This window comes from Fukomys damarensis, unplaced genomic scaffold (genome assembly GCF_012274545.1).
Source record: "Fukomys damarensis isolate Sample0158 unplaced genomic scaffold, DMR_v1.0_HiC HiC_scaffold_23, whole genome shotgun sequence".
NCBI lineage: Eukaryota > Metazoa > Chordata > Mammalia > Rodentia > Bathyergidae > Fukomys > Fukomys damarensis.
Window position 1 is genome coordinate 38,188,802 of NW_022900935.1, and position 12,250 is coordinate 38,201,051.

The 12,250-nt window shown below is 42.1% G+C and overlaps 1 protein-coding gene across 8 annotated transcripts in view; it reads right to left on the reverse strand.

Annotated features, from left to right (window-relative positions):
* Nucleotides 1–12,250, reverse strand: part of Vps13d (vacuolar protein sorting 13 homolog D) — a 235,713-nt gene that overhangs the window by 74,012 nt on the left and 149,451 nt on the right. For all 8 annotated transcript variants that reach the window (XM_010628171.3, XM_010628172.3, XM_010628169.3 and 5 more), the window contains 2 exons: nt 8,999–9,133; nt 7,751–7,918 (listed from right to left, as the gene is read on the reverse strand). In XM_010628171.3, coding sequence (XP_010626473.1) covers nt 7,751–7,918; nt 8,999–9,133 — 303 coding nt within the window. The remainder of the gene's footprint in view (nt 1–7,750; nt 7,919–8,998; nt 9,134–12,250) is intronic.

A 12,250-nucleotide genomic window follows, 5' to 3' on the forward strand; every position in this document is an offset into this window, starting at 1 on the left:
AATAATGGCCATATTCTTTACATCCCTTTTGAATTTTCAATTGTGATATTAAGAAATCCCCTCTTTCTTTTAAGAAAATGTCAGTTCTTCAAAATGCAGAGAGACTTGCATAGGCAACAATTATAGGGAGAAGAACAGACTGATGATGTCTGCCAAGGGAAAGGATGCATTACTAACCCTAGCCAGCTTAAGAATGCTTGAATATATTATTCTTTAACCGTATTTATACTTGGGTAAAAAAACCACTTTTGGAGAGACATAAACATTTTCTCTCTTGTCAACTTTGCATCATTTCTTCCACAATGGACTGCGTTTGAGATGAAGTAAATCCATCCAAAATACAACGTTCTGTAATCAGCTCGAAGGAGGCAACCTCAGAACCTGCTTCTGTCTGAACCACTACTTGGAAATGAAGACAAGTTTAGCACTTTTTTTGTTTTGTTTTGTTTTGTTTTGTTTTGTTTTGAGACAGGGTCTCATTATGTAGTTGAGACTGACCTGGAACTCACTATGTAGCCCAGGCTGGTCTCGAACTCACAGCAATCCTCCTGCCTCAGCCTCCCGAGTGCTGGGATTATAGGTGTGTGCCACCATGCCTGGCTCAACTTTCTTGATCTAAAAAAGTATGCCAGGGGTGACACAGTCCCCTTCCACTTCAAGGCAGTGAGCTGCTTGATTAGGTGGAAGAGAGGAAAGGCAAAGCCCACAACTCCTCCACAGCGGGGCTGCCCAACAGGCTCATGGGAATTCCAGTGGCCTCTGGTCACTTGCAGGTCTCCTCCCCATCGCCACAAAACACTTTCTATCCACCCAGACATCTGTGATTTGCCAAGTTAGGACAGTTCGTTCAGCCTCTGAAATCTGCCTGTAACAAAGCAGAATTCACACACAGGGAATCATTTCGTCTTCGGCTTATTAAAGGAAAATAAAACAAAAGCTCTGATGCCAAACATTTGAGTCATTTCTCTACCTATAGCTTGAATGTACCTTCTCTTGGCTGGAAAAGAAATCCCTCAGGTGATTTATTTAAGATCATAGTCTTTTTGAGACTAGAAAACTACATTCTCATAGGAACAGATCACTGCCTGCAGTGAATTTTATTTCACCTAAAGTCGTGTGCCAACTTAAACACACTAAGCCCCGATGTTTGTGAGAAGCCATTCACCTACTCCTTGTTCATAGGTACATGGAAAAGCTATTATGGGGATAATCAGCTCAACTATAAAACGGAGCAGTCATACATAATGACAAAAACAGATACAAGTCATAAATTGCCTGCCTTTCCCTTCAGAACCCATGCAGACACTCACTCCGCACATTCTTTTGTGCAGATAAAACTTTCTTGAATAGCGCTTTTTTTTAGTCTTGTTGGACCCTTCTAAATACACTCACTGCCTGCAAACAAACACAAACAAATGCTGTTTCTTAAACCCAAGGCAGATGGTCCCCCCACCCCTCAGCAAGGTCACAGAATATTGCACAGCAGGCTGGCGGCACATGGACAGGAAAATCTCTGAGCACATGGACAGGAAAATCAGTTTCCCCTGGGTCACTGCTTCACCCCAGATCTGGTTTCCTGGGATGAAGTGCAGTGAAAGTTTGTTCTGGAAGGGAAGCGCCTCTCTCCGCACTGCTGCCCTCAAAAGAGAAAAAAGAAATGGAATAAAACATTGCCTAAAGTTCAGGCTAGACAATCTACTGAAATATCTAAATAGAGCCAGTCTCTGTCTCTCTTTCTCTCCCCCTCCCCCTCTCTCCCCCTTCCCCCTTTTTTGCATTTACCTTCCAACAATTTTCCTAAAGTCTATAAAAATTCATTCTGACACTAAGCAGTACATTTTTTCCTGCCTGTTTGGTGCTGTGGGAATGAACCCAGCACCTCTCACACACTAGGCAAGTGCTCTACCACTGGGTTGCACCCCTGACCCACAGGCAGGACAGATTTTACTTTTTGTTCTTCCTTTTCTTATGTTACTTTTTAACACAAAGAGATGTCCAGAATAAATCTTTCAGTTAGAAACAGAACTGAAGTGCTGGTCCAAAGCTCAGGTATTGGCTCTGCAATTGCCTGTTGGACCTTGGACAACTCACCCTACATCTCTGGGCCCCTCTGATGGTTTAGACCTAAAAAGTCCCCCAGACAGCTGATGCATTCAGAGGAAGGGCTTTTCAGTAGATTGAGCCACTGGTGATCACAATTTGACGGCATTACTGGAAGGCAACACAAAGAGGAGGCAGAGCTTGGCTGAAAGGAGAGAGTCTTAAAATGAGGGGATGGCTAAAATAACAGAATAAAATGTATTAATGAAACACCAACAGTCATTATTTCTTCAACAAAAATTTAGACCTATGGAGCTCACACTGGAGGTGTGACTGCGGGGACTACACCTCAGGCTGTTCCTCTCTGGCTCCTTCCCTCTTCCCACTTCCCAGCTACCATGAGGTAAGCAGCTTTCCTCCATCAGGCTCCTGTGCCATGACACAGGCCTAAAAGCAATGGAGCTAGGGGAGCATGGGCTGAAAGCTCAAGCCAAAATAAATCTTCTCTCCTTTAAATTGCTTTTCTCAAGTATGTGGTGGCAGATACAGAAAGCTGCCTGGCATAGACTTCATTTTTTAATTTATATATTGGGGCTAAAAATGCCTAACCTGACTAGGTTATCTCAATGGCCAATGATACTGCCTGAATAAAACCCCATTTTCAGTCATCATGGCCCTTACTACCTATGAAGAGGATGGTGAAGATCCTAGGCTCCAACCCACAAAGGACCACAAGTACCCAAATTCCTAGGTCCTGCTTTGTGACAGGGCGGAATGACAGTGGTCAACTTTCCAGCCAACAAAGTGATGTCAAATAATCAGTTTCTAGTGGGAAGTTAGCAGTAATTAGTACTCTCAAGTGCCTGGAAAAAGCCTTAAACACACAAAGGAAAAATATCTTGTAGGAAAAAAATAAGGCCCTTAGAACTAGCTGGACTTAGTATTAAGTCTACCCCTGTCAGTTTTTGTTGCGTGATTTTGAAAATGTCACTTATTTCTCTAAGTCTCACTTGCTGATCTGCAGGGTAGCAAAGAACAAGCATAAGACAAAGGGTCTATCCCCAGGCCTGACAAGCAAGGCACTCGGGAACGTTTACAATCAAGTACTCGGTCAGACAGCAGCATGGAGTTCTGACCCTGTGCCTAGTTGTTGCTCTACTAATGCTCCTTGCACAAGGAAATACTACAAAACAATGAGTCTTTACCTAATTCATAACAAATAAAACTGATTTAAAATAAGGTGATGGCTAAAATAACAGAAAAAAATGTATTAATGATATGCCAACAGAAAAGTCATAATTTCTTCAACAAAAATTCAGACCTACAGAGCTTGCACTGGGCAATTTGGGACTGACAGAAATAAGTGAAACAAAGCAAAACAGAAAGATATAAACCAACCATACAAGTTCAAAAGTTATCAGTAAAATGAATGTAGCAAATAGTGAACAAAGAATTCTAATCTCCACGGGTAACAAGTGACCATGATGAAAATAATTTCAATTAAAAACAAGGGAAACTGCTAAAATTAAGCATTTATGAACACAGATTCAAAGCATATCTGGCACCAACAAGGCATCCAGATCAAAACCATAATGTACTGATTTAATTAAGACAAACAGGAATAGGAAGACAAAACAGAGCAGAAGTTCCATTAGTGACAATCAAAAGTGCTTTTCTCTTTTGCTGAAAGAGATGATGTTGTTGACTTTCGTCACTTGGGGAGGTCAGGGGAGAGCTGGGCAGAGGAAACACTGACTCTACAGAGACAGAAAAGAGAACGGAACCACTGGCTCGACTGCTAACATCTGAGACTCTCTTCGATGGAAAAGAAGTTTTATTTTTTGACACTAGCTATGTAGTAATCTTCCTTAAGTATATGAAAGTTGTATATAATTATCAGGGATATAAGTAAAGTTAGAATCTACGTAAGAAAGAAGTTTTCCAGTGAGTGGTGTCTTCCCAATTCTCTGGTTTTAAAACATGTTAGAGGGGGAATGCAGATGTCCATCCTCATAACACGATTAGGAGAAAGCTTACTTTTGCGATTCATGTTGCAAAAAGAAACCTGTTGTCTGACATGGGTTTTGTAATGTCCTATGTCATCCCTTCTGTAAAGCCACATTCCTGGAAAGGATTCCAAAAGCAGCCATCATGCCGTGGTCTCAGGAGGGAGGTCACATGTTTGATGCAATACTAAGAGGTAGTCACCTTGCTGAGGCTGGCACAGGAGCTGTGAAAAACATGCTCACAACTCAGTGGCTACCCTCTGGTTTCTCTTCAGATTGCATAAATCTTTCGCCTTTTACAACTCAGTAGCTGGCCAAGTTATATCAACTCAGACCAGAATTCAGAAGCTGATTTCTGAGGGCTGAGCGACAAGAAGGAAAGCAGAGAGAACTAATGGCAACAAAGGGAGATATTATTTCTTTGAAGCCAATATTAAACGACAACAACAACAACAAAAAAATAATAGATATGAAATGAGAAGTGGAAGTGGACACAATGCAGAGCCGAAATAAAAAATTTGCTGTGCCAGGTGTGGTGGCATGCGCCTGTAATCCCAGCACTCAGGAGGCTGAGGCAGGAGGATGGCTGCAAGTTCAAGACCAGCCTGGGCTACATAGTGAGTTCCAGGTCAGTCTCAACTACATAGTGAGACCCTGTCTCAAAAAAAAAAAAAAATTTGCTGTGCATTCTTCCCAACATCTATCCACAAATGCCTAAGACATGGGGCCTGTTATCCTCTCGCATGACAGGTAACTTCCTTTTTAATTGCCCATCGGCTTCTCATCTTCTTCATCACTGGTGCTCCTCAGGTCAGCAGGATGCAAAATGTCTTATTACCTTTCCACGGATTTAAAAAACAAGACAAACACTCAAAGCCGACAAAGGAAAAGATTTCTTAAAGGCAGAAATGGGATTACAGGCTTGGTACCCTGACCAGCAGCTCTGTCTGAGCTCCCTTTGTGCACAGCCCTCTGTGGACAGTAACAGTCTGTGATCTTTTGGTGGCAAAAATCTTTCAGTAAAACTTTAGACTTTTTCCCCAGAAACATGCACAGAAACTCATTTCCTAATTAAGAGGCTTAAGGAGTTTCTCCACTCCACACAGGGCCCCAGAGCCAGGTCAGAGCACTCGGCTCCATGCAGCAAAGCGGGGCCGGCTGATCCCGGGCGAGAGGTGCAGTTCTGTCTTCCCTCGCCCTTTTTATCACTGGACTCGCCACTCTCTACAGGAACACTTCCCACAGGCCAAAAGTTGATTACTGTGGTCACTTGCACTTCCTTAAATTTCCCTTGTGTACACAGAGAAGCAAACAAAACATTCCCCCAAAGCAACATTAAAGGTCTGCTTTCAACCCACAAAACTACGAGAAAATGAAGATCTTTAGCCCAACCACCTACATAGAATCAAAGATAACCCAAATGGGTGTTTAGCTGATAGGCCAGCTTTTGATCCACTGTTTCCAATATGAAGTGGTAATTTTAATTCACTGCTTTCTCATCTCAGAGATCCAGAAACTACAGTAATAAGTACAGGCTTTCAGCTATCAAAATAAATTATACAGTAAGCCCTGTCAGTAGCAGCCTGCGACTCCAATACTGATTAGCTTACTAAAGGCAAGATGAATACGGGAAGAAGGATCCCAACCATGTGGGAGCAGGGTTCCCATTTGGGGAGACTCAGGCCTTGGAAAGCCCCTGATACAAATCCAGTCATGCAATAGAGCAAGATATCCAACAAAATGCATGATCCCTGCCAGTGGGCCTCCTTACAGACCTGGGGTGGAGGTACAGATGGGCAGGACTCCTGCCCTTTTATTTCTGCCCAAGTTACATATTCATGCTGCCCCTTAAGCTTCAAAAATAGTTTTCCAGGAGGAAAAGAAGAACTAGGAAACAAATGAGACATCTATCAAAAACCAAATGAGAGAGCATGAGGGAGAGACCCCCTGTCTTCACTAGTGCATTGCCAGGAAATGCTAGAGAAACCTGTACGAGGCGTCACCTGTCCCAGAGCTACAGTCTTAACAGTCTCTCCATTCTCAACCAGAAGGCCAAGCTCACAGATTTCCTAACAGCCAAAATGACCTGAAATGGGGTTTGCAGCTGTCCTCATCTCAGTACCAGGTCTCTCCTCCTCTATAGACTTTCACTTAAAGGACACTACTGGTGGCCTGGTAGCTCAGGTCTGTGACAAATATCCCAGACAACGTGATGTTCCATTTCTTATCTCCACCTGTCTTTTTCAGATGAAGATGATCATACTCTATCTTGATTCTCACATAAGCCTCTATAGCAAGGGCATTTCCATTCCAGGTTGAGAAAAGACTCTCAATAATCTGTGAGCATATTCATATTTCAAATTATAGTAAAGCCTAGGAATGCACAAACAGAAATTATACAACAAAGGAGACTTCTGACGTTAATTGGGATACGGTTAAAAAAATCTAATGAAGTCTTGAAACCAGGCGGTTACAATTAAATATTTAAGTGCATTTGTTTATATCAAGCCCAGAAGCAGAAGAGTGACAAAGAATCTGTGCCACCACCGTGCTGTTTTGTGTTGCCTGGCAGTGAAGGCTCAAGGGCATCATAAACGCTTCAAGGCAGAAACGTGGACACTCAGACTGTGAACCTGCGTTTAACTGTCTCTAAACTGTGCTTCTACTTTTCACTCTTCTTTCCAATGAAATTTTCTTTATTCTGAACCACAAGATGAACAGTACATTTTGGTCCAGTTCAGTAACACCACTGCCATCAAGACACTGATTTGGCACAGCATTATCATCTCCAGACAACAATTTGGAACAAAGGGACGAATCTCCAGCTTTCTCACCCTGCCACTAAGGATGCCGTGCAGTGCAGAAGTGCTGTCCAAGCCCACCTCTCCTTTGCACTGAGGTAAGTCCCTGGGCAGCTCCCAAAGTCTTTCTCGGCCTTTGCCAGCCCCGTGGCCCATGGGGCAAGTGTTCCATATGACCGAGCAGGGCGCACAGGGGCTTCCCCAAGCCCAGTGCACTCGCAAAACAACAATCTCTGCGTGAACAGCTGGTTGAGCTAAAAGGAAAGGAGAGGAAGCAGAGCTCTGCAGAGGCCTTTCACATGCTGTCAAACAGCAACTACTCTTCAGCTGCTCTCTCACCTTCTCCAGCTTCAAACAAAATCAGCTCCTCCCAGAAAAACAGCTGTGGACTAACAAAATGTCTCTAACTAAGATATCTGTGAACAAGCAGATCAACTAGGCTCAAGAGGCAGGAGAACTATCCTCCTGCCCTTTGGCTGTTGGATTCCGATGACCTGAAGGACCATGTAGCCACAGAAGGTTATATTTTCAGTCTGGACTCACCTCACGAGCTCTGTGGTGAATTTTAGGCCAGAGAAGACATGATTCAATTTCATGTTTTAAAAAGCAAGTTCCTTCTGGTGGCATGAAAGATGCTGTGGCATACAAGGGTCAAGAGATGGCTGCAGTGACCCAGAGGGAAGATGTACTGAACCTGGCTGAGGCGGTGGGAAGGGAGGGGAAGGAGGAACGGAGGCCTCGGAGGTGCTCACTGGCCCTGGTGACCGGCCATTGAAGAGGCGGGAAGGGGAGGCAAAGGCCACGAAGGCAGCTTCCTGTGCCCTGTGAAGCATCAAGGAAGTTCCCTGATGTAGAGGGCTTGTGGAGGTCAATCACAGTGGAATTTTCCCTCCATTTCCTTACCTTGGCAGCAGAGTTTGACACACCATGTGTAACATTTCTGATAAGGCCCCCGACATTTCCATACTTTATCAGTCCAGTAACTCCTTCAGAGACATCGTTCAAAAGCCCCATGGGATTGCCAAGAAAATCCACTGATCCCAGGATTCGAGCTGCCTGGCTGAGGAGCTCCTGCCAAATGGAGCACAGAAGAAAATCAAATTGGCACTAGTTTATAAATGCAGGTTTAGGCCAGAGCTGCAGTGGTGCAATCGGTTAGCATGCAGACCCAAGTAAAGAGGCTAGAAAGCTATCTTGTCCTCCATTCCCATTAGTTTCTAATTAACAGCTACTTAATAAATCTTCATCAGCTGCAAAAAAACCTGTGTTTTTCTTCATTTGCTCCACCTAAACCTCTCCCAATACATACACACCAGGGGCTGCATTTCAGTACACTTAGAAATACTCTCCAAAGCTATGTGGGAGAATAAAAATAGACATGGGATGGATAAGACTCTTCATATTTATTAGAATATTCACCATACTCTCTAACATCCCCACGGAGAACAGCAGCAGAGGGGGAGGGAGACTTTCAGATCCCTCCTCAGCTGTTTTCTCAGACCTCTCACTGCCTGATCCAGGCCCGAGTGATCTCTACAGTACATGCTTACTTAGGTAGAATATCACAACTAGGAAAGTCAAGGAGGAAAACAAGGGAGGTAGAAAAAGAAGCAAGAAGAGGACAAATTTTAATTTTGAAAGCTAATAAATTTGGTACAACCTTGACTAATCTATTCATGGGAGGAATATGCCTTGGCTTTGCATTTTGGTCTGTGCAGTCTGGACAATAAATACAAAATGGAGAATGTCCAACTTGGTTAAAAAAAAAAAATTTGCAAGTTCAACTCAAGGGCAAGATCTCACAGGCTCTAAGAACACTGGTGTGGTTGTTGAAAGTAGACCTAGGCCTGGTAAATAAAGAGTTCACAGTACTCTGTGTTATTATTAAGGCATCAATTAAACCATGAAGAGTTGTGACTAACCTAGTAGAAGTCTCTGAGAGCAGCTCTGAGGGACAGGACAAGCGGCTTGTAAATCAAATGTAATGTCTCATATTTTCTTGATATATATGAGCTTCATGGGATGTGACCCAGCAGAGTTCAACACTGCCCTGGCTTCTCGGGAGTGATGTCTTAGTAACCAAGATTCCCAAACAAGCAAAACAAACATCCTGTTTATGATCCAGCCACTAAGTGCTTCTCCAAAGCTCACCTCCTGGAAATGTTTGAGAATATCATTGATGATGAACTCCTTGGTCTCATAGGGATGGACTCGGGTGAACGGATCCAGATTAATCACAGCATCTTCAAACCGAATCAGTGGGAATCCCAAGGTGCTTTTTAGGGCCTAGTCCGGGAGAAAAGGAAATGACATACTTCAGCTGCGTGGATGTCTTCTAGGGCATTAGAATTCTGGATTCCGTGAACGCTAAAAGTCAGGTACGTAAGCGTCAAGGTTTTAATATTTATATATAAGGATTCTCCATATAATTAGAAAAGTAAAACATTAGGGGGAAAATATATATACACATACATCACACACATCACACATGTACACTGTGCAGACATTGAACAAGCGCCGTTGGCTTCATGGTTTAATTCCTTTCAGTCTACTCTGAACGTTGTCTTTGTCAGGTTTTATTCTTTGGCCAATGTGTGCCACCCAGGTCAGGGAGTCACTGTCTCTCGCTCAGAAGTACCCGACCACCATCCCCATGCAGACTCCCAGCTACCACTCTCTCCCTCCTTCAGGAATTGTGTCACCACAGATCAGCTTTTCCTGCTCTAAATTTCATACAAATCAAACTGTCAGTGTATACTTTGTTGTATTTGCTCCTTATAGACAACATCGGATACGTGAGATATATGAGGCTGATACACAGCCGCTGTTTATAAATTAATTGCTATAATTTTTTTTTTTTTTTAGTACCAGGGATTAAACTTGGGTCCTTGTGCTTGCAAGGCAGGCCACCGAACCGCTAAGCTAAATCCCCGGCCCTAAATTAATTGCTATATAATAATCCATTGCACAAATAAAACCCAATTTATTTAACCACTACTGCTGATGAAAACTCGAGTCAAGTTTCATTCTACTCCAAGTAATGTTGCTCTGAACATTCTTAGACATGTCGTTTGGGGGTGTATTTGAATGCATTTTTCTTGGGTAGATACGCAGAAGTAGAGCTGCTGGGTCCCAAGGAATGTATATCTTCAACCTCAGTGTAAACTGCCAGCATTTTATGAAGTGGCTTAACAAGTTTTTGCTTTTACCACAGTCTGCAAAATATCTTTATTCTACATTGCATCAACACTTGGCATAGACAGCTTTTTAAAACACATCTTCTGATAGGTGTGTAATGATCCTTAGGTGTGTGGTTTCAATGTCCATTTCCTGTTGAGAAATGAGACTAAATACATTTTGATAAGCAGATTGGCCATTTGGATACCTTTTTTATTCTGATACATTTATTCAAGCTTCTTGCTCATTTTTTGCAATGAGTTGTCTCCTCTTATGGCTATGTAAGACTTTTTCTCATATATACTGTATTCAAGTACTTTGTTGAATAAATGTATTGCAAATACCTTCTCTCATTCTGTGACTTGGGTTGTTACTCTTTAAATGGTGCCTTTAGTGATCAGATATGCTTCATTTTCAGAAATCCATCTTATCAGTCCTTTATGTTATGATAAAAGCATTGTGTTGTTAACTAAACCAAGGTCACAAAGATAGTCCCATATGTTTACCCATGAAAGTTTGTTTTACTCTTCGCACTTACATCTATAATATACACAGACTTGATTTTTATGTGTGACACAAAAGAGATCAATATTTTTTTGTTCCAATGGATTGATTGATTAGTATTTATTAAAAACATTAACTTTTTCTATGGCATAACAAGGTAGATTTTATCTTAAGTGATTATGCATCTGTTCCTGGGTTCCCTTTCTGTTTCATTTTGCTCTGCTTTCTAACCATATCAACTGTCTTAATTCCTGTATTCTGCAATGATTTTTTTAATCTCCTATCATAAGCTCTCCAACTTTGTTTCTTTCCTTCAGGACAATCTTGGCTACTCTTTGCACTTTCCGAATACACATAAATTTTAGAAAAGCCTGTTAATTTGCCACAAAATGTGGTGGAATTTTCATCAGGACTTTGAATCCATAGATAAACTTGATAAAAAATAACCTTATATTGTTGAGTCTTCCAATGTAGGAATATGGCATATCCCTTCGCCTATTTAGGTCTTCAATTTCACTCAACAAAATTTGTTTTTCTGTGTAAAGATCTCATACATTTGTCAGGTGTGGTGGTGCATGCCTATAATCCCAGCACTTGGGAGGCTGAGGTGGGAGGACTGCTGTGAGTTCGAGACCAGCCTGGGCTACACAGTGAGTTCCAAGTCAGTCTCAACTACATAGTGAAACCCTGTCTCAAAAAAAAGAAAAAAAAAAAAATCTCATACATCTTTTGTTCAATATATCTCTAAGTATCAGTGGTGGATGAAAAATGTCCACAAGTCCTTCTACAGAGAAGTGGGGTCTGTCTACTTCCCGTCTGCATGAATCTTCATGAGCCCTGTAACTTGCTTCAGTCAGCAGGATGCAGAAGAAGTAATACACAAGCTGAGTCTAGGCCTCAGGAGTCTTAGAGCTTCTCTGCCTGGCCCTCCACTCTGTGAAGAGGCCGAGACTAACTTCCTTGAAGACATGAGGCCGTGAGGAGGGAGATTCGGCTGACAGCCAGCAGTGACTATGTCATGTGTGAGTGACATCGTCTTAGCCCTCTCAGGGTGGGCTGAACGGCCAGATGATACAGTCACACGAGTAACCACGAGCCATCCCACTAAATCCTTCTCAAGTTACTGGCCCGTGGAACTGTGAGCATGGGAAATGGTTGCTCCAAACCACCAACTTTGGAGGATAACTTCTTGCATAGTAATAGTTAAGACATAGCATTTAATTTTTAAAATGTTACTGGAAATGACAGCCTTCAATTTTTTTCTCTATAATTATTCCTGATATGTAGAAATACAATTGATTTTATGTAAGTCACCAATAATCTTACCAAATTTACTTAATCATACTAATAACTACTTCTATATCCTTTTCCTTCCTTTTTCTCCCCTCCTCAAATCTTGATTGCCTAATTGCACAGGCCGGGATCTTGACTAGAACACTGACCAAAAGTGTGATGCCGGCACCCTTCTCTTGTGTCAAGGAAAAGCTTTTATTACCACAATGTATGATGGCGGCTACAATTCTTTCACAGACATACCTTACTGGGTTAAGGCAGCTCTCTTTGTAGCTTGCCGAGTTTTTATCATAAATGGATGCTGAACTTTGTTCAAATGCCTTTGGTTCATTTGAGATATTTTTTCTCTATCATTTTGTTACTTGCAAAAGTTAAACTAAATGTGCATTCCTGGAATAAACACAATTTGGTCATATTATCTTTGATATA